This window comes from Harpia harpyja, chromosome 1 (assembly GCF_026419915.1).
Source record: "Harpia harpyja isolate bHarHar1 chromosome 1, bHarHar1 primary haplotype, whole genome shotgun sequence".
Taxonomy (NCBI): Eukaryota; Metazoa; Chordata; class Aves; order Accipitriformes; family Accipitridae; genus Harpia; species Harpia harpyja.
Genome location: NC_068940.1, coordinates 9,368,514 through 9,389,513, shown reverse-complemented (window position 1 = coordinate 9,389,513; position 21,000 = coordinate 9,368,514). Strand labels below are relative to the sequence as shown.

The window sequence follows — 21,000 nt, the reverse complement described above, 5'->3', positions numbered from 1 at the left end:
GATGTGTCATTGTGTCTACAGCAGAGTAGCAGACTCCTTCTGTCGATTTGTACAGAAGTCTTATTACCAAAGGTTTTTAAACCTCAGATCAAGCAGAAGTTTAATTGAGCACGGCAAGTGTTCTGCCCAGCAGACCTTTCTGTTTGCACTGAGTCTTAGTGCACACACATACCCACAGGGTAAATTCAACATAAGGAAAGTATGCCACGCTGTCTCCTTGTAACCATGTGTAGTTGATAATAAGAAGGGAAGGCGGTTCTGCAGAAAGCACTGACAAGACTTTTGACCTTGCGCTATAGAAACTGCTACTGTCCCCAGTTTTTTTTGGTGGCGTCATTCCAACTCCAAGGGAACAACCCACTTCATCCATTAAAAAGGTGTTCTTAAAATTCCTTCAGCACTGACATTTTGTTACAGTATTATGATGATAAGTTGTGACATGACATACTGTAATAAGTAAGATTACCTTGCCAGGTCTAGATGCCTTATTAAAGTCAGCAATAAATACCCAGTTGAATTCATCATCTGGACAGGCAATTTCTAAAAAAAAAAATTTAAAAAATCAGGTGACCTATAGCAAGCTGCCCCTTTAAGCACTTTTCATTCTCTCAGACTCATCTAACTCCAAATTAACTGGGGATAGGGAATAGCTGCCATTCAAGGAACAAAATGGAGGCAAATGCTGTTAGTTTCTGTGTAGCTCATGTCCCTGTTGCCCGAGGAAGGAGAGGTGGAGTATATTTGCCTGTCATCTGAGATGCCCATGGATGGGTTCTGTACATCCAGCCACCCCTGTGCTCCCTCTCCCGGCCCCTTGGGGCCCACTGAGCAGCTTTGGCACATAGACTTGCATCATCTGAGTGAAGGGACATGTGGATTTGGAAGGGGTTTTCTCTGAGCACTGGTCTTGGCCCACAAGCCCATTCCAGGAATATTAATGTGGAGAGGCCCTCTGGGAGAAGTGTTGCAGGCAGGTCCCCTCCACAAGGAGATCTGGACCCCCAGGAATTACTACTAAGAATTTATCCTCTCCGAACCACGGTGAATTTGGCTGAGCACCAAGGCAATTAACAAAAGCTTGAACTCCCCCTGAGGACTTCCATTACAGAGAGCGAGTCGTAGCCTGGATTAACAGAACAAATTACAAATTACTTGCAAAGAGGAATAAAACTCTTCTTTTCCTACCTCTCTTTTCCTTCCTTCTCTCAAATAGCATCATGCTCCCCGTTCCCCAGAACTGTTTACTGCTTCCTATCCCTGACTGTCAATAGCTAATTTTTCCCGGAGGTCTAGCTCCAAAACTAAAAATCTCGTAGCTGTAATATCAACAATGAAAATTATGAGATGTGGCTGTTTCTTAAAATCCATGCAATAATCTGAAATCTTTGCTCCCATTAAATTCCTGCCCTGGTACAACTTAAACTTTCTGTTCACGGGTGCCTCACTGGGAAATGTCTTGTTCAGTCTTTTCTTTAATTGACCTCCACTGGCTTGCATCAGCACAGGCTGTTCAAAATAATGAACTCTTGAGAAAGGTGGGACTCATCAGAGGAAGGTGAGAGGGAGGCGGGGAGGGTGGGTGGGAGGTCAGAGAAGAAAAAGTGTTAGCAGCTAATTTGGATAAACTGCATTTAGAGTTAGCAGGAAAGGTCTTTGTGTCATTTCATCACATCCTCCTCCTATGTCTTACCACAAAAGGTCGAGAGCAAAGGAAAAGAGGGGGTTGTGTGCACTGCTAGTTAGGATCTGTAATTTTTCACCTTGGTTTCTTCCCTAAATAACAACCATAACATTTTAACGAGGTAACAAAGCAGGCAATGATGGCGTGACAAGACAACAAGCTTCATTGTGACTGAAGTAGAGCAAACTGAGCATTTTTCATTTGACTAAATCCCAAGACCAGACCAGCAAGAGTATGTTCCCCTCCACTTTACCTGGTGGCGGTGCTTGGGTTTGCTTCATTTCCCACGCCGAGAAAAAGGGGTTTGTGTTAAACCTTCCCTTGCAAATTGGCTTAGTATCGAAGCTTGAAACATGCCCATTTTCATCTCCAGTGATCCAGAATATACAGAGGAAAACTTGACCTCCTGTGATGAGACATGGGAGGTCCCGTCCTCATTTACACTGCTTTTACATTAATACAAATCCATTTACTTCAAAAGGGATTTTCGCTCTGGTTCACACTCAGATAATGAGGTCACTCACTGTAAAGTTATCCTGCTCCCTCAGCTCACAAATCTTCACAAATAGGTAAATATAAATGTATATGCCCAGGTGGCACACCCGGAAAAAGTCCAGACACACACACGCACATCCCTTTGACATTAACAGAAGTAAGCCAACTCAGTAAGATCCCTTCCTCCCCCCTTGGAGCACCACCACCTCGTGCAGGCAATTGCATCATGTCCTTGACCATATCCTTTTACTGTAAGTTTCAAACGTGCCCTATTCTTTCTGCCTGTTAGAAGAAGCAGAGCTTATTCTCACGTGTTGCCCAAGAAGGATTGTGCAGCATTAAGCAATTTTGACCCAAGAGACCGCAGCTCACAGGTCATAAAAATAAACTCCAAGGTGAGATCTCAGGTGAGCTCTGCCGCCAGCGTGAACAGACATTGAACTGACACCTACAGTGTGTGGAGCCGCTTAGAGTCTGTTCTGCAAAGCTATTTCCCCAGCTATTTAAGAGTTAAGGGTGCTCTGGGTAGCCCAAACATACTGAGAGACCCTCGTGCTTAGCAGCTCACAAGAAACCTCTGCAATGGCATGAGAAAGAAGCAGGGCAGTTTGTTAACCATTCAAATAATGTAGCTTTAATTGCTTTTAGAAAACCACTCAGTGTGGTTGTCCCTCTTTTTACATTTAGTATGATCGGATTGGCACTTCAGTTTAATGTACTGAATATATTTTGTGTATGTGTATTTATATATGTAAATATATGTAGATTTATGGCTACACGTGAACTATGTGGTATAGGCTGTGGATTTCAGGACTGTCTTTCACAGCCAGAGCACTGGCACAAGAGTCAGTGCATCTTTTTTCTGTTCATAGCTCTGCCCCAGGCCTCCTGGGTCACCTTGAGCTGGTTGCTCCGTCTCTGTGCTTCGCGTGCTCCAACTGCTCGGTGGGGATGGCGACGCTGCCCACCACTCTGATGGGGTGTATAAGTACCTGAAATTGCACTGGTTGTAGGTTTCTGAAGAAAAGGCAGGGCATCTAAAAATAACATACAGTAATAGTTGTATGACTTCAGAGGGAGAGAAGCAGCTTTTAGTCTGTCTTACGTTCAGGTGTCACCTAAGAATGAAAAATGCACATTAACACCAAAGTTTCATAATGTGCTTAAGCCCTTGACATTTCTTCATGTATAATTCAGTGCAGCGTTCTTCATAGCCACCAAAGGGTCACGGTGAGTTTCAGTGGTGTAAAATGTGCAGGTGATGCACCTGCTTTGATTTTTGTGCATTTGCGAACATGAGAACTTACCTAAGACGCCTCTCATTTCATCATGTGACCCTTAACATTTACCGTCATTTCTTTGATTTTAACCCACACCCAGTGCACAAGGAAGCCAAATTAGCTGTTTAAGACCCAGTGCAGCATCGAGGTAAAGACTAGCAATGAATTCACATAGCCGGCAAAAGCATCACCACCTCTGTGGTGCTTGATGCTCTTGCCTTCTCGACACCACCTAGACAGCAGCCTGGCACAGCATGTTTCAGTGTATCAACAGCCACCTGCCTTCTCCTTTGTACAAACTTGCTAATCACTTCGATTAGCACAAACCCGAAAGCCAGCTAATGTCAAGAGCTGACAGAAGCTGCGAAATAGAGCCAGTCATTTTTTGAAAGTCCTCTTCCAGCTTGGAAAGCTTGTAGGAGTTCCTGCCTCCCTTGTAGGGGAAGTTCCCATTTAGAAACACAGAGTTTAATTCACAGGATTTCGTGTTTTGTTGGTGTCATCATACTCCAGGTAATAAGACGTTTTATTTTTTAAAAAATTCTATTCTAATCTGAATAAACCTAGGCTATGTCCTAACATGATAAAAGCTGAGAAGTGTACAGATAATATTGGTGATTCATCCTTAATTCATGCTGTTGTGAGAAAAGAAGCAGCTGATGGAAGTAAAGATGGAGTCTCACCCTTATCTTTGCAATTTTGCGGTGTAGTCATAAGATTATTTCAGCATAAAGAGTCTCTATTCCCATAGTCAGGGGTTAGATTTTAAATAATCAGAAGCAAAACTGTGCTGTGCTATCTGAATAATAATGTCTCGGTGCTAACAAACCTGCAGCTCCTAGTACTAGGGCTGCTAGAAAAACCTACCAATTTGAAATCATATTCAAGATGAGTTGTAGGACAGAGAGAAGCCTCACTCATAGTGTAACTGGGATTATACTTAAAGTGTGGTATAGCACTTTGGTTTTCTTGCTTTTGTTAAAAGCCCATCTATTAATTGCAGTGTGTATTTGGCTTGCAGGTGACTTAGGTGTAGGTGTCAGGGCTGCAAGCTGAAGAGACAATTCTGTTCTGTTAGAAAGAAAAATAACATTTTTTAATCTATACATGCTTCAATCTACTTTATTGTGCCCTCTGGCTTTTCTGACATGGTACTCTAGCTCAGAGATATGTTTATCCTCTTGTCTAAAAAAAGCCAAAAAAGTTATGCCTGCTGTGTATGCATTTTGCTTTTTTAAAAAAAAGGTCCCCAAAACATGTAGTCCGAGTTCAGAAAGGCATGCTTCTTGCTAACCTCACTGCATACATGCTCTTTGGCTGACCTGAGCATGCCTGGCCTGAACGTGGGTGTACAAAATGGGGCTTTTCTTGGGAAGCCTTTGGAAGAAATACAAGGAATGTTGTGTGACAACCACATGCAGAGCAGCTTGCCCCAGGAAACTTCACGCCTCCCATAGAAGAAGGTGGATGTGAGAAAACTGTCTAGTTTTAAGATCTTTGCAATATTCAGAAGTTTCAAAGTCGTTCTTTTTGAAACCATCGAGAATTTTTTCCCCCTGTTAAATGTCGTAATTTATCCTAAAATGGCTTTGGAGACAACACATGAACTGCCTGCTGAGCTGCGACTTGACTGATGCCAGCTGTGCTAGGGAAGGGCATTGCATGGCAGAATGTAGAGCTGTGCTCCTGGTTGCACTTTCTTTCCATGATTTCTCTGCCTTTGGTGTATGCAAAATGGCTGGGCTGCAGCCAGGTGGGGTAGAACCTGATTCCTGTCCTCCTGAGCATCTCACAGGCAGGGCATTAGTGCAGCTCTGCAGACTCTCTACGTGAGATGTTTGAACCTAGTTTGTGAGTGCATGCTCAGGGCTATCAGTGTAAGGAGAGCAGCCCCACTGTCACCTCCCATCACAACCACCTTTTCTAAAAAGAGAAGAGAGAGGCAGCCATCCATGCCAAGAACAAGCACACAGGGATTTAAAGCTAGAGGCAGGATGGGGTGGTGGAGCTATCTTGCATCAGCACCCAAATGCTGGAGAAAGGTGGGATTTTTCACCCTCCACTTAGCATCCTGGCTGTTTTGAATCTTAATTCTCCCTGGAAGATGAAATGCAGGGAACTGAAATACTTAATTTGGGAGGAAGGTGGAATTGCATGTCAGGATTCAGGAGCCTAAGTAAGTTTGCAGAATAGTCTCAAGCATTTCATGAAATATTTAGACCTTTCACTATTCACAAGGGTGAAGTATTGCAAAACACACCTATTTCTAGTGAGTGGCAATAGCATGATATACTGTATAGCTAATTGTTAGCAGGATATTATTTTTCCTGATGCATCATGATTGCAAATGTTTCGCTCTAATAGTGAAACTTTTGCAGCTAACATACAGCCACATGCACACGTGTATGTACCACTTTCTTCAGAAACAGTTGTGTAATTGCTTTTGACATTAACCAGCATGCTGTGCGTCCAAGGAGAATTGATCCCTGAAAGCCAGTTCCTGTCCCTAGCCACGTAACTGGCTGTACGATATGTGGGCTACCAGCACACTACTGTTTCTCATTTGACAGGAGAGTTTTGACTGTGGCTGCCTATTCTGCTGTGGAATTTGAAAGAAAGCTTTGGAACAATGAAGATGCTTTCTTGACATGATACGATCCACCCTTGCAATTTTGGGGGGGCTTGTAGTATGCAATGTTAAACTGTTAAAAGTCAAATACACTGTGACACAAAATAGAGCTGCAGCATCCAGTGAAAAGTTCAATGAGCACTAGTCATCATCCTGCCTGCCTTTTCTAGAGGTAAGGACAAGTCTGCAGAATATCAGAATGGTAAGGAAAGTTGTTTTTCACCTTTTACACATAATTCAGGGCAGGAGCCACTCGGTGCCTTTGCCTGACTCTTCCCAGGCAGCACGGAAGCACACACAGCCTGTGCAGGTAGTTTTAAAGTTGTGTTGTGGTCTTCATCTCTTCCTGAGACATTGGTGCACTAGGAGACTTTCTTGCATTACATCTCATTTCTGCCAGGGGTGACCAACCTCAGCCAGGGATTAGGGTCTTCCGCCACAGCTGCTTCCCAAACAACGGTGGGCTGCTCCGGCAGCAAGGTGGGATGATATTCAAGGTGCTATAACAAGAGGTTATCTCCTAAGTAGCAATTCTGTGAAAGGTTGATAAAAACAATGGTACTGGGAATGTCTGTACTGTCTCCTTATCGTAACAATGGTTGTAGTAAAATAAATCCCCAGGCAGCACTCTGCAGGGAAGAAGTGAAGTCCTGATGTCTTTTTCCACTCCTTCCTCAAACCTGCAGCTGAGTCAAAGGCCCACGGTAGAAGAGCTACGCGAGAGGAAGATCCTCATCCGCTTCAGCGACTACGTGGAAGTGGCAGATGCACAGGACTACGACAGGAGGGCAGACAAACCCTGGACACGACTCACAGCCGCCGACAAAGTAAGTGGAACAACTTTGCGAGAGCCATGATCTGAATAGCTAGAGCATGTCGTGGCGAATGGCATCCCTGGGGTCCCACAGGTCCCACGGCTGTCCAAGGAATAAACCTCCACCTGATGTCCCTTCCCAACACACCTGTGGTTTCTTCCCATTCACGAGGTTTGTTGTTTGAGTCATAAATCTTTGGCAAGAAGGCTCCTATATGCCTGGAAACCAGGAGCAAGCTTAGCAGCATTACACCATTTAAACAGAGAGGAGGGAATATGAAGCCCTTTGAGGAAAGGTCTTGATGGCAGCCCTGTTATTTGTTTGTTGGTTTTCGTCTTGCCACATAATGCTGCCAGCTGAGAGCTCCTGCAAGACCTAGCAGAGCAGCGTGACAACAGCACTTGCCCAAATTGCTGTGCCAGGACGGAACAGGGCTCGGTGCAAAAATGCCAGCAGGTCAGATTGGCAAAGGCACCTCCATCCCACCAAAGCCAGGTAACTTCTCTCCAGTGTGTTGCAACAGAGGCCTTTACTTGGGACTTCTGCCACAGAGTATTTTAAGCAATAAACTGAAATCGCATGAGCCCTGCAGACAAAGAAGAGATGGGCGTTTGGTATTGACAGCGCTGTCCTCTGAGTACCGGTGGAACTTTCACCAAGTGGTGTCTCTGGTGTTGGCGTTGGTGGCAGGGGCGTTAAACTGCTGGCAAATTATATGAGTCACATCCTGAGGGTCTTAATGGTGCCTCAGGAAGAAGATTTAAATGTTTTATGGCCACTGTAAGAAAAGAGGATGAGGCTGATCAGTGATTCCCATGCTTACAGTCACTCTATGATGCCCACGTAAGTGCAAACACTTTCAGGTACCTGAATTCAAGCCTTGACTATTTCTTTGCTGTGAGACTTATGCAGCCATGGGGACCATGATGTCCAATGTTTGGAGACAGGAGCAGGATTTCTGGCCATGCCACTCATTTGTGGTGCTCTTGGTTTTATTCACAGAGGAAAGGGCAGCCAGTTACACTGGTATAATTTAACCAAAGGTCTTGTATGGTTTTGTGACCACTGGTTTTCTCCTTGACAGAGGGCTTTTTTCAGTTTAGCTTTGGCTAAGTTAAGGTAGCATAAACCGATCTGAAAAAAGGAAAAACTTCCTCCAGACTGTCCACAGACCATAATATAGTGGGTTAAATTAGCTTTTCCCATTTTATCTCAGCATGTTGGACAAGGTCTTATTCTCCCAATTGGTAGATGAGGGAGGGAATAAATCTCAAACCGATTCTGCAGCCTTTGAGAGATCCCTGCCTGGGATGAAGGGCGTGGAGAAACTTCAGCTGGGAAAGGAGAAGATCTGGTGTCCAGAGAGGTCCTTCCTCATCCTGTGTCTGTTAAAAGAACAAGTATTAAATACCACTATTAAATGTAGCTTGGTAAAGAATTCAGTATTAAGGCAAAGTACTTTGAGGTCACTTTTTCTTTTTTATAATGCATGTGCAAAGTCAATACTCAGAGCAAAGGGCTTAAGTTCCCCAAATGAACCTTTTCTCAGCAAACCAGAAGGAATGTTTGTCATTATAATATTAATGCCCCTTATGGCATAAGGAAGCAGATATATTCTTTTTTGGGGTTGGGTCCTGTGGGCAGTATTCTGATTTCTGCTGTTCAGATGACGTGCTTTTCCCCACCGCTGTGTCCACTGTTGGAAAAAATAGCCAGACAAATTGCAATCAACTCTGAAATGCCTGACAAAGCTGCAACATCCTATAGAAGATTATCTTCTTCCAGAGCTTTGATTCAATAACTGTCTTCATTGGTCAGCACAGGCTAGATTTATTGCAAAAATAGATTTTAGTAATGGACTTCTCTGTTTGTCAGTAAATCTTGCTCTGTGTGCTGGGTGTAGGGAACTGCCTTCAGTCTGACTTCATTTTTACCAGGTTAGAGGAATAAAAAGGGCACTTTTAAATCTCTCCAACAGATGAGGGATGCAGGGGGGGAACAGATTTCAGACCTTGTGGGAGTCAGCAGCCCGTGTGGCCTCCTTCACAGTCAGTTAAGTAGTAAATCGGTTTGCTGAAGGTAGGCCCTTGAGTTGCTGCATAGCCATCGCTCTGTCCTGATAGATGGAGGCAGAGCCCAACAGATATTTCTAAGGTAAATAAAAAACCAAAGCTGTGCAGAAAGAGCACAAGGGGCCTCTTCTGTACACCACACTCACAAAATCTATCACTCAGGGCTTGTCAAGGCAAAGGTAGTTGGTGACTGGATCAGTGGCTGTTGCAAAAGCCCTGTTTTGGGCTCGTGCTGTTCGTACTACTTCAGATTTCCTTCGTTGAGAAAAATTCCTGACAAACATGAGCACCGCCAACTAGAGCAGCCACTTGCAGCCGCTGATGCTGATGTTTTCAGCATCACACAGAAAGGCAGTGGCACACACCTTGGACCTGTGGGAGCATTTGGCCACGGCACCCACCTTGCATGTCCTCTCAAATGCTCACAGTGAAGCCTACTTGTGAGGTACAAATACCACAGGGCTGTCAGAAGTCTTGACTTTGGGCTTGGGACTTAAGCCAGTTCTGCTGAGCGCTGTCTGTACCACGAAGCTGAGTCCCTCCAAGTCACCCCTTCTACTTTTTTATTCTTCAATATTTCTCTTCCCGCCAGTCACCCCTGGTTTTCTTTTACCCCATGGACAAGCCAGAGAGGCTGTAGGTAACTGGGTCTCCTGTGGATGCTGAATACAACCACCTGTGGCTAGTTTTCTGCTAGATTAGTGCATTGAATTGATTCAGCAAATGGCACAGCTGGGTCAGAAGGGAGGAGGAGGGTAGAGGGGCAGAGCCTGAGCCTGAGCAGAGGGCAAGGAGCCAGGCATTCCTCTTCCCCTCCCAAGTAAGCTCAGCCGCTTTAGGCAACTTCACCCGAGGAAATTCAGGACCCCATAAAGGTAGGAGACATCTCAGATAGAAGTCTGGCAGGATCCAGGTGGAGTTTTCTCACAGTGCAGCTCTGAAACAGATCACAGTGTTTGAGAAACCATGGTGCACATTTTTTTTCTCATGCTTATGCTAATTTGGATTTTGTACATGAAAGTGTTTACATAAAAAGTCAGAATTGTGTTCTGTATCTGCGTTGTCTACGATACATTTTCAAATTGAGCCATTCCACCAAAGCATTTATCTCTTCCCTTTATGTGATTTAGAACATGTTTATCTCTGCTCCTTTTCACATTTTAAAGTCTTTTTTATGTTTTTTTCTCTCTCTGATAATGTTATCTGCTTCACTTTTAATATACTGTTTTGAGAACAAAGTGAGCTTATTTTGATCTCTCTCATTTATACATTTATGAGTTTATTTGTCCTTTGCAGGCAGCCATTCGAAAAGAGCTTAATGAATTTAAAAGCACTGAAATGGAAGTTCATGAATTAAGTAGGCATCTAACAAGGTAAGACAAGATTAATTTTTTAAGACTATCAATGAATACTGTTGTTTTAGAAAAAAAAAAACCCAGCAGCTGTTTCTCCAACACCCACTGAACACACCATGAGGTCTAGACAACATTTAGAATTACAGGCTGTAAAAGAAACTCGCACAGATGAACTCACGCTGCCCCATTACAGGGCAGTATGCAGGCACATGCCGTCTGTTTAATGAAGTGTAACTTCCTTTTATTTTATTTTATTTTTTTAATCATCATGCTCTAGCTGCATGTCTGTTCTTCTGATATCAAAAGTAAATAGTGTTGGTGTCTGAAGGAGGACAGGGAACTCTTGCAGAGCCAGCACATAGCAAGGTATGAATGAGCGTACACTCAACCTCCCCGAGCATACGGCTGTTCAACGCTAGGCACATCCCACGTACAGATCTCTCGGTCCTGTCCTCCATGTCCTGCCACAGGCGATGCAGTGGGGAAACTGCATGATTGGCATTATAAGAGAGGCACTGTTTTTTACACTTTTAGGCTTTTTTTTAGTTAAGAAGGTAGAGACTAAATGACTTATCCATGACCCCAAACTAACAACACTCCTCTTGGACAGGCTAGGGCTGAGGCACACTGTGGGGGTCAGGGCATGTCCCCTCACACAGCCTGTGCTGAGTCTGCTCTGGCTTTGATGCCGAGATGAGCTGAACTCCAGGCGTTTCAGCTGAAGTCAGGCCTTTGCAAATCAACATTAACCCCCGCTCATTGTTAGACATTAAAGACAAGCGTTAGGTATTGAAGACAAGTGACAGCAAGATCTGGTGCAAAACTGGAGCCGCCCTTGTATTAATACGTTCATCAGCTAGGTGCTCATAAAAAATGCAGTCAATACATTCAAGAAAAATACAGAAAAGCTTAAGGCAAAATTAATTTTGTATTAGGGGATTTTTATGTGTATAAATTAATAATTATATTAAAATTCACCACATGTATTATGCATATATTCCCTTTCAGTAACAATCTCCATTCTACTTCCTAGCATGTGCTAGGATGGTTGCACTGGGGTTTGTACTAACTGAGTGCTGCTAGAGACAAGCCAGCTGCTTTTGAGCCACAAGGTCTGGAAGAAGCTTTAGGGTGTGCAGTTGGCCTAGATCTGTTGACCCCAGTGACTGAGCCTTTGAGGGACATTTGGCTCCCTCCTCCAAGAGAGTGGTAACAAATTCAGAAAGGATGAGGCTAAAGGGGGTGTTGCTACAAGGAGTTGAGCTCCATTGAGAACTCCATTGATTTCCATGAGGCCTTTAGCATCCCACAAACACAGAGACTAGTTTACTCTTCCAGAAGTCTCTCCAGCTGCTTGGCTTTAGCAGGTTTCTGGGCAGTATTTTGCTTCTCTTCCAGTGTTGGGGTGAGCAGTGACTCTCTGCGGTGACTCAGTTTGTATTTGAAAGCCACCAAGTGGCTTTGACTCACTAAGTCTGGGCCAGGCATACTCAGAGGTATAGCTAATGTAATAGACATTGGAATAAGGATTTGTCTGAAGTTCAGCAGGACTTACTGGTTAGACGAGTGCCTTCAGGAAATACGAACTTGAAGGAAGCACACTTACACAAAATAGAGTAATTCCCTTAAACAAACTTAGATAAATCACCATTATAGAATCATTAGCAAGGTAATGAGCTATTCATGTCATTAAGCAGTGGTATAAGCTCAGCAAAGAATATGTGTTGCCTTACTAGTGGGATACATTAATTCATGATAGAGTAAAAAATGAAAGGTTTTAAAAAAAACACATTTGCAGAGCTGACAAACGCAGGCCTCCTGGCACAGGGTGTACTTGCAGAAAGGGTGGCCATTTTACCTCTACTTGTTGTCTCTTTAACCTCCGACATTAAGGAATAATCATACTTGAACTGTATGTACATCTTTCTGGCTGAAGAGCATAAGGTTGGGCTAAACCAGGCAATTTTTGTGGAACTGGGCATGGTGTGGGCTGAAAGAGGACTAGCTAATCTGAAATAACTTCCTTAGGGATCTGATAGGATAGACCCAAAGCATATTAGTGTTGTTTGGTAGATTTTGGCACAAACTGCCTATGAACTGTGAGTCTGGCGAGGACCAAGGAAGTGTGTCTGTTCTGGGTCTGCAGTGCCAGCATGGCTGATGTCAGTGCTGCAGGAATCAAGCTGCCTAATTGTTTCACTGTAGCAATTAGTTCTCCAATTTTTTTATGTACAATATGCATGTGAGGATATTATCTTACTATTTATCTTTTTTTTTTTCCCCCTTGGGTTTTAGGTTTCATAGACCGTAGCAGTTCAATTCTACCTGACTACTATGCCGTCTTCGTAATTAAAAGGAACCATAAGTGCTGGTATTACTCACTTCCCTGTTATGTACAATGTAAATCTTCTGAACTGCCTTTTTAAAAAAAAAAAAAAAAGTAGAAAAATAAATATAAAAAAAAAGGAAAATTGTATTTACATGTGATGGGTACTGCAGCATCATCAGACCTGCTGGTTCAAGCTTCAATAACAGAAAATACCCCTGGTGGGAATCGTGCCAAGACTTGGCATTTATGTATAAGACTTTCCTGTCATGTGGATTTGCCATACATGTTCAAGCCCAGCTGGTGGTGCATCCATTTTGTCTTCAGGCACCCCTCATCCTGACAAGCCTCTGTCATCAACTCTAGAGAGCCCTGAGATGGTGTTCAGGGAATCACTGGCCTGGGTGAAGTCTCCAAAAGATGAGCACCCGTGGCACTAAAGCACTTATACCAAACACTCCTTTCAGGCTGCAAGCACCTAATGAGGACGGTGAAGGAGCGAAACTACTCTACGGGCCAGCCTATCTGTGAGTATCATCTGACTAGAAAGGCATTCCTTTCCCTGGAGAAGTTTATGGCCAGTCAGTAGGCATTGTTCGGCTCCCAAGCAGAAACAGGCATCACCTGTAAAGAAGAGGACTCCCTACTGAAGGCTGGTTCAGTTCTAGCAACTGTTTATTTTTCATGTCTTTCAAGTATAATTTTCTAAACCCAGTTGTGAACCTGTCAGCAGTAAGCGACAAGAATGTTGAGGACAAGCAAGCAAAACCCATCTCTTCATGGTCACTGCATGGCACTCGCTCAGCTTGTACTTTGTTTTTACACCTAAGCCCCATGATTGTATGAGAGCTGACGCACGCCCGGCAACAAGAAAGGCTGGAATTCCCACTGGCTCTACAGAGGGACACACGACAGGAGGAACCACGGTTTCAGTGAGGGGTATCTATCCTCGCTGTATCAGGTGTTTCAAGAACTGATCCTTCATACCAAGAAAAGCATGACAGATTGTGTTACCTGGTCTAACAAAAGGAGTCTGGTGCGTTGGTATGGATGGTGGGACTTGTCACCAGTACCCACAGCTGAGGCGTAAGGACAGCAATTCAGAGGTTTTCTGTTTTGGTTTTGATTTATTTTTATTATAGTGGTTTAACACACAAACTGACCAAGTAGAGCTCAGAGAGCTGGTCACTCTGGGCCTGGTTTACCTGCCAACTTAAGCGTGTGCTTAACACGAAGTAAGCATGCAAACAGCCTCACTGCATTCAAGAACACGTCTGACAGGCTTAATTGAAGCTGACCACATTTAAGTGCTTTTCTGAACTTGGGTCAGCACCCTCCAGAGTAAGTCAGTCCTTAACTAGTATAACGCCAGCAAGCTGGGGCAAACATTGTCTAGGATTCCTTTCCAGCTCTTACAAGAAACTATTACGCCATGTTTTGGGCCAGTGGCCCAAAGCACTGTAGCAACATTACTGTAACAAGTTCCAGATTATTACTTCAGGGCGCCTTTTTTTCTTCCATAATACCTATTTTGCTTTGACAGTTTGAACAGAGAGGCCAAAGTTTTTTACTTACAGTATTGTTATTTCTGTTGTTATTTTATTATTCTTTCCTTTCTCACTGTCTTCTGTGTATCTATCCACTCTTCTGTGCTCCCTCTCTACCTCCCCCGATGCCATGCTAACATTGCCCTTCACTGATTGTGGGCTGAGAAGCCTGTCATGCGCAAGCATTTAATGGCCAATGCTGCATAGTGCCAACACCCCTGCCCCTTCTCAGGCCTCTGTCTCATTCCGCTGGTCGCAGGAGCGAAGCGAAAGGACCTGCTCATAGCCCACGGAGTTGCTCTAGCATCCAGCCTGGCCAAACGACACTGGCAGCGAGGCTAACGCACTCCATTTATGCTTAGCAGTGGTAGTCGATACCTCACAGGTTTGCTCTCCCTCAGAGACAAATGAAAGCATTTCATCCTCATCTGTGACCAGCTTTGCAATGCTATGGATTATTAGCTATTAAATAAGAATTGGCTGTTGTAGGATGGATGATGCTACAAAGGAAAGTAAAAACTAGCTGGTTTCTGGTGCCTCGTTTTTGAGGCATCCTGCCTCTGATGTGATATGCTTCCCAGACTGGGTAATGATTTCTGAAGAACATGCACAGTGATCCCTGTATCACCAGCTCACAGTTGCTTTAGATACAAGTTCGTCAGTAGTGGAAGCCTTTAATGTGCAATGTTATCAGCTCAGTGCAGCAAAGACAGAGCACTTACTAGCCAGAAATACACTCCTTTGGGGTTATTTTCATGAAAACCTGGGATTCATGTTTTTAAATTTATTCACATGCATGCCTAACAAGACTGCATCACAGCTTTAAAAAGGGAAAACAAAACTCTAGGCTTTTGACTACACACACTGCAACACAGCTGTATTGAAGAGCAACAAGCCCTCTTGTTCCCACTATGGATCTCACACCTGCCCTGGCATTGTTAGCTTAGAGGTTCAATGTGAAAGGGAAAGGACAGTAATCACAGGACGCAGTAAACTGGTGGGAGGAAAAGGTGAGGTTTGTTTTTTTTTTTTCCATTTTATGATTAAGAGGAAAGAGGTGGAAGTAGCAGACTGCTGCTGTCAGTCTGTTGTCAGTGCTGGAGTCCCCAAGGGGAATGGGCAGTCTGTGGGCAATGTCACTCTGGGTACAGTCACTGTCCCTCAGCCTGCCTCAGGATTCATGCTGTCCCCAGGGCAGCTACATGTGGCAATGCTTTTTTCTTTTCTTTTTTTTTTTTTTTTTTTTTAATTTTTTTAAATGATGTTAACTCCAGGCTGGGCAGACACTAGGACACAGTGGAAGAACTGCCGTATGTCTTGCAAATTGCAAGTAGAGCTTATTACTGAAAAGGAGGAGGAGGAGGAGAAAGAAGCCATATGAAGTGTTTGGCACTGTAGTAAACATCACAGAACTGGCACTTCATCTGGTTTTAGCTTCAGTGGTTCTGGGTATTTTGCAAAGTTACTTTTTGGCAAGGCATTCTTCAATAACCTTTCAGTGCCTGAACACTGCAGTGCGTCCTCAGTTTGCACGCCCACCTCTGGCATCCATGGGAAGTTGCAAGCAGACTGGGGAACAGCTAGTCCTTTTTTAAAAATCTGTTTTCTTCTCATCTGTGAAAGCCATCTCTACCACAGTAAAGTAGTTGTAATTCTGTTGGGGCTGGGGGGGGGGGGGGAACGACATGACCAGAGACTCATGATTTCCCCCCTTCAACTTGGGTTATATGCAGGACGTAAAGATGATGGCATTTCTGGTAAGACTCGGTTAACACCACAGTTAACAACATTAATCCTCATTCATGTTACAAGGAGATTAATAGTAGTAATAAAGAAATTACATCAGGTTTAGAGAATGGAAATATCAATGCAGAACAAAAATGGCTATTCCAATCATCCATCTCCATGGCTGACAGTAGAGATAATATTCTAGAGTCAAGGAAGAAAAACATTTTGGTTATAATCTACTGAATCCTGATGGGTTATTCATACGTAAAATGTGCAAGTACTGCGACATCTGTTCTACAACCTATGGAAAGATGAAGTGGAAAGTGGTGGGGCTGGGGAGGTGGTGATGGGGATTGGAAAAGCAATTCCAAAATGTCTAGACAAAAGTTGTGTTTGTTTGAAAAAAAGTGATGGTGAGGAAACACGATGGTGGCATCACCCTCCCACCCACCCACACACCCTCACCAGCAGCGGGCTATAGGGACCTGGCGATGTATTTATGACTAACAGGGAAGGTCAGCGTTCTGGCCTTTCCCCACCCTATGCCCTGCTCATCAGGTACTTGCAAGGTGAAGTTTCAGGCTGCAGGTTTGCTGGGACACAGCTCAGGCCAGCTTTTGTGTGTAGACAATTCCTAGTGTATGCTCTAGGCATTATCAGAAGAGAAGGAAGGGGCTAAAGAATATATTAGACTTTTAACTATTTTATGTTAACTGAAACAATTTAGTGAGCCCATTACACAAACATATTTCAGCCTAAGACTTAAATGTAACTACAGCACTTCGTCATCACTGCAACTAGTCACCAAACTCACCATTATTCTACAGTGCCGTCTGTACAGTGAAAACACGATAAACCAAGAGAGGGGGAGCACTTCCACCACACCTAGTGAAAGCTTGCACTCATAAAAATAGATGGGCAAGATGGAAACCCATAGTTATACGTGAACAGGGGCTCCCTAACGTGCCTGCAAATAAAATCACTTTGTATAAACAGCCATGGGAGATGACTAGGCTAATAAAAAAATCAGGAAAGAAAAAGGGGACAAATTATTTTTTCCAGGTGTTCAGTCTGCTCAAGCTTGGAACAACTTCCATAAACAAAGAGGAGGTTACGGGCACATTACCTGCGTTCCCATGTGTCCCAGTTACTCCTGCACCAGTTGCATTTTCCAGTTGATATCCACGTGTATGTATATAGTGTGTCTTTGTATAGGAGTGAGTGTGGTGGCTGTCAATCATGTGCTCTTCCAGTATTGTAATTTAACAGATTATGGCTGTATGAAAATGATGTAAATAACTAGAAAAAAATTAAACTGGATCTCTATGTCCTAGTTTTTGTACATACTGAAACTGCATGGTATTTAAATTATTGTTTGTCTCTGATGTATGCAGTTTCTTAAAAAAATTGATTTAAAAAAAAGCATTCATGTGCCTGCGTATTTTATCACCCTCTGTCCCAGTGACTGAGTGTAACAAACGGCTGCAGTCGAGGACACCAGCCCTCCTGCCGCCAGCCAGGCTCAGCACTGCAGCCTGGCAGCTGCAGTGACACAGCGCATGCCCACACCTCAGCGGGGCGCAAAGCAGAAGAGCAAGACTTACCAGAGCAGACCGATGGGACGTTGTATTGGCTGAGCCACTCGTGCCATCTCTATGAGGTGGTTCAGCGAAGGTGTGCAAAGGAAGATGACTGGCAGCTCAGCTGCTACCGATGTACCCAAAACCAGGCTAGCAAAGAACAAAACCACCGGTCTGCACTAGACACACACACACACCCAAAACCCACCTCTCACCACCATGTTGTCCGTACAGGGCACACTGTCAAGTGCCTGCTGCCAGAGTCAAATGTGCAGCATTTGCCAGCTGAACTCCCTTCCCTGTTGACAAGTCTTTGTCCAATATGCAGCACCCTGTGGGTAGAGAAAAATGCCACTGAGTAGTACCAGCACATCCAGTTACTTTCATATCACCTTTTCATCTTCCCCCCCCCAGTAGCTTCAGTGGTTACACAGCATTTCAGGTTGTGACAAGCTGCAGCCTCTGTGTAGTGAAAAGGGGAGGAAAAAAACCCTTCTTCACAAGAGAAAGTACGTACCTTCAGTCTCACTAGCCTTCTGCAGAAAGTACAGAAGGTAACAGCTCTGCTTAGCTTAGGCTAGTTAGTTTTTCATAATTGACGGTGCAAAAATTCTGACTCCAAGGAGACAACTGGCACCCAGCTTCCTCACTGCGAGTCCCACATCTGGCAGGTGGGAGCAGTTCCCCCTCCCCTGATGCACACAGTGGCTTCCAATTACACAAAAATGAAAGGAAGGACCATATAGTTTAAATGACCAAATTCTGCTCCTTTCCCTTGCTGATACAGAGCTGCAACAAGATCAAAACTGTGGTACTGGGCTTTTTTGTTTGTTTCCATTTGGATAAGTTTTCACTGACCTCCTTACAATCCTTATTTGTGTGTTGGTATGTATTTCCATTCTGGCAGCCAACAAGTTTGTAGCTATCCAGTGAGGTTTGGATAAATAAATGAAGTAAAAAAAACTCCCTAGTTTTTTTACTACAGATCCCCCCTCCCCTACAACTAGCTACAGCTTCTGTAGCAGCATTATATAGTGTTTGGTTACAGCAATTTCCATGCTTTAAAAAAAAAAAAAAAAAAGAACAAAGTTGGTGAGGGTACATTGTAGAGGGAATGTGAGAATATACATAGCATCTCTTGTACGGAGATCCCTACGCAAGGGCTGTATTTTTGTTTTAAGTAAGTAAAACATTTCATAAAACTGGTCTAAGGAAAGAGACATGTCTTCAGTAAAGTCCATGTAATTACTAGCAATCAAATTGCAACCTAATGCCATCTTTAGGCAGGAAACCAAGAGGAAGGCTGAAAAAATCAATTCTCCATTAAACAGGCAGCCCCCAGTGACCAGCTCAGCAATACCGTTTGTGCTATCTTTACCAGCTGCTTCAAACCTCCTCAGAAAATACTTAGGAGCATAGGCCCACAGGAACAACCAGCAGCCAGGTGCACCCTGCAGTGACTCTCTTGCAACATTCCCTGTTAATGGGACATAAGATAGATACAACAATGTATATTTTAACATGTCTTGGTAAGTTTTACATACATGGATACATGAACCCTGAGAGGTAGGAGATGATAGACATATCTGTTTAGCAACCATTTTAGAATGCAAAAGCTAGATCCGTACACACATTCACGTGCACACCCCCCTGAGAGCTAACCTTCAGCCCAGAACAAAGGCCACTAGCCATCTATTTGGCAGGGGGAGTGAGGAAAAGGGAAACATGCTGAGCCCACTGAGCAAATCCCGCAAAGGCACTGGAAGCCCCGTGCTACCAGACATGAGCCCAGCAGAGCACTCACGGAGCAATGTGGCCATGCCCTGGTCGCATAGTCCAGCTGGTCGGCGTGGGACAAAGCGGCCACCCTACTCCTGAGCAGTGTGAGCTGATGAAGCTTCTGTTGTGCACATGGACATCACCACCAGCTGTCATGGCAAGATGCAGATGGTGCAACACCACCCTACACCCATGCCAGCAAGTGTTGCCTACAAATTTTACAAAATTGCTTATAGAACTCTTCCCTGAGTTGCAGAATGAAGGAAAGCTTGGTTTTTCAGTAAATATGTATGTATGTGCCATGTGGTTGGGAGCTCCGGTGTTCAGAAAGACATCATCTTCAACTGAAGTCATCCCATGTGTCAATGAAAGTTGATCTCCCATCCACAGAAACCTGCTCTCTATCACTGTTACTTTATCAGCCTCTCAATTACTGTATTATTATTTCAGCCGCTTTTGTCTCCATACTCTCCTGCTTTTCTTTCCATACTCTCAGGCCCCTTACTAGAGTTCAAATCACTCATCATTTTTCAAGCATCACCCTCTGACATCTGCCATTACTTTTCTTATCTGGAGTTTCCATCACATTTGGACGTCAGCTGGAAAAAAACTGGTGCATGCAACATGGGAGAGCACAGACATGTGGCATTGCTTTAAACCTCTCTGGAGGTTTATCTGCTTGAGGGGAGAACTGGACCAAATTAAGCTTATTTTTCCTGTCTGCAAAGCCCACGAAGGTATTTGGCGGGGGGGGGGAGGCTTGAGGGGGAAGCTTGCACTCTCAAAGTGAATGCTTCAGTGTTGTTTCTATTATCTCCAGGGAAAATAGAAGGAAAAAAAAAAAAAACCCCACACAAAACCCACTCTTAGCAGCTAGTTCTATACAAACAAACAAGCACGCAGCAAGCAGTTAGTTAGATATTCAGCCAGTCAAGGAGAAATAATGTAAATAAAGACAAAATACCTCATATTCAAGCTTCTCAGGAAAAACAACCATCAGATGACCTGTTACCACACTCCTCCTGAATGACACAGAGGTAACAGAAAACAAATAGCAAAGGTAACCCCTTCCCTGCATTACTTAGCCAGGGATTTCAGTAGGAGGCTCAACTACGTGCAACTTCAAAACAATCTGCGTAAGGAACTAGTAGGCCATAGCAGATAAATGACCAAACTTGGACTACCCACTAAAAGTGCCTGGCTGGACACTACAGCTATTGTGCTGTTTTAGTTTAAGAGGTCAAAGAGCAACTGTTAGTCACATATGCCAAACTCCAGGCTGATTACAATCACTGGAAGCACAGACCAAGGCTTCCCGAACAGTGGACTCTGCTCTAGGTTGGGACTTTAAAGGTGTCTTGCCTCAACCTCACCCTGATCATCACATGCTAGGGACAGTGAAAGCTCACATTTTGCTGTTCTGCTTTCTTGGGAAGTAGGTCTCTGAGCCAAAGCATTATGTGCAACTGAGCAGACATCACCACCAATTAACTGAGCGTTAAGTTAGCCTGATTCATACTTTCAGTCTTTTGGGAATTCAGTAAGTTTTCTGCATAAACTGTATCCCTCAAATCCACAGTGAAAGCTTGGAAATGGATCCATTAAGATGATGATACACACAAATGTCTCTTACCAGATGAGTGAAGGAAGCATGGAGTTAAACCACTATCTATTCTCTAGAGAACTCCCTTCAGCATAGCCCAGAATAAATAA

At 43.9% G+C, this 21,000-nt stretch overlaps 1 protein-coding gene across 5 annotated transcripts in view; it reads left to right on the top strand.

Annotated features, from left to right (window-relative positions):
• Positions 1–17,353, top strand: part of PHACTR1 (phosphatase and actin regulator 1) — a 310,398-nt gene extending 293,045 nt beyond the window's left edge. For all 5 annotated transcript variants that reach the window (XM_052816285.1, XM_052816100.1, XM_052816445.1 and 2 more), the window contains 3 exons: positions 6,772–6,912; positions 10,269–10,345; positions 12,623–17,353. In XM_052816285.1, coding sequence (XP_052672245.1) covers positions 6,772–6,912; positions 10,269–10,345; positions 12,623–12,638 — 234 coding nt within the window. In that variant the 3' untranslated portion in view covers positions 12,639–17,353. The remainder of the gene's footprint in view (positions 1–6,771; positions 6,913–10,268; positions 10,346–12,622) is intronic.
• Positions 17,354–21,000: the final 3,647 nt, after the last annotated feature.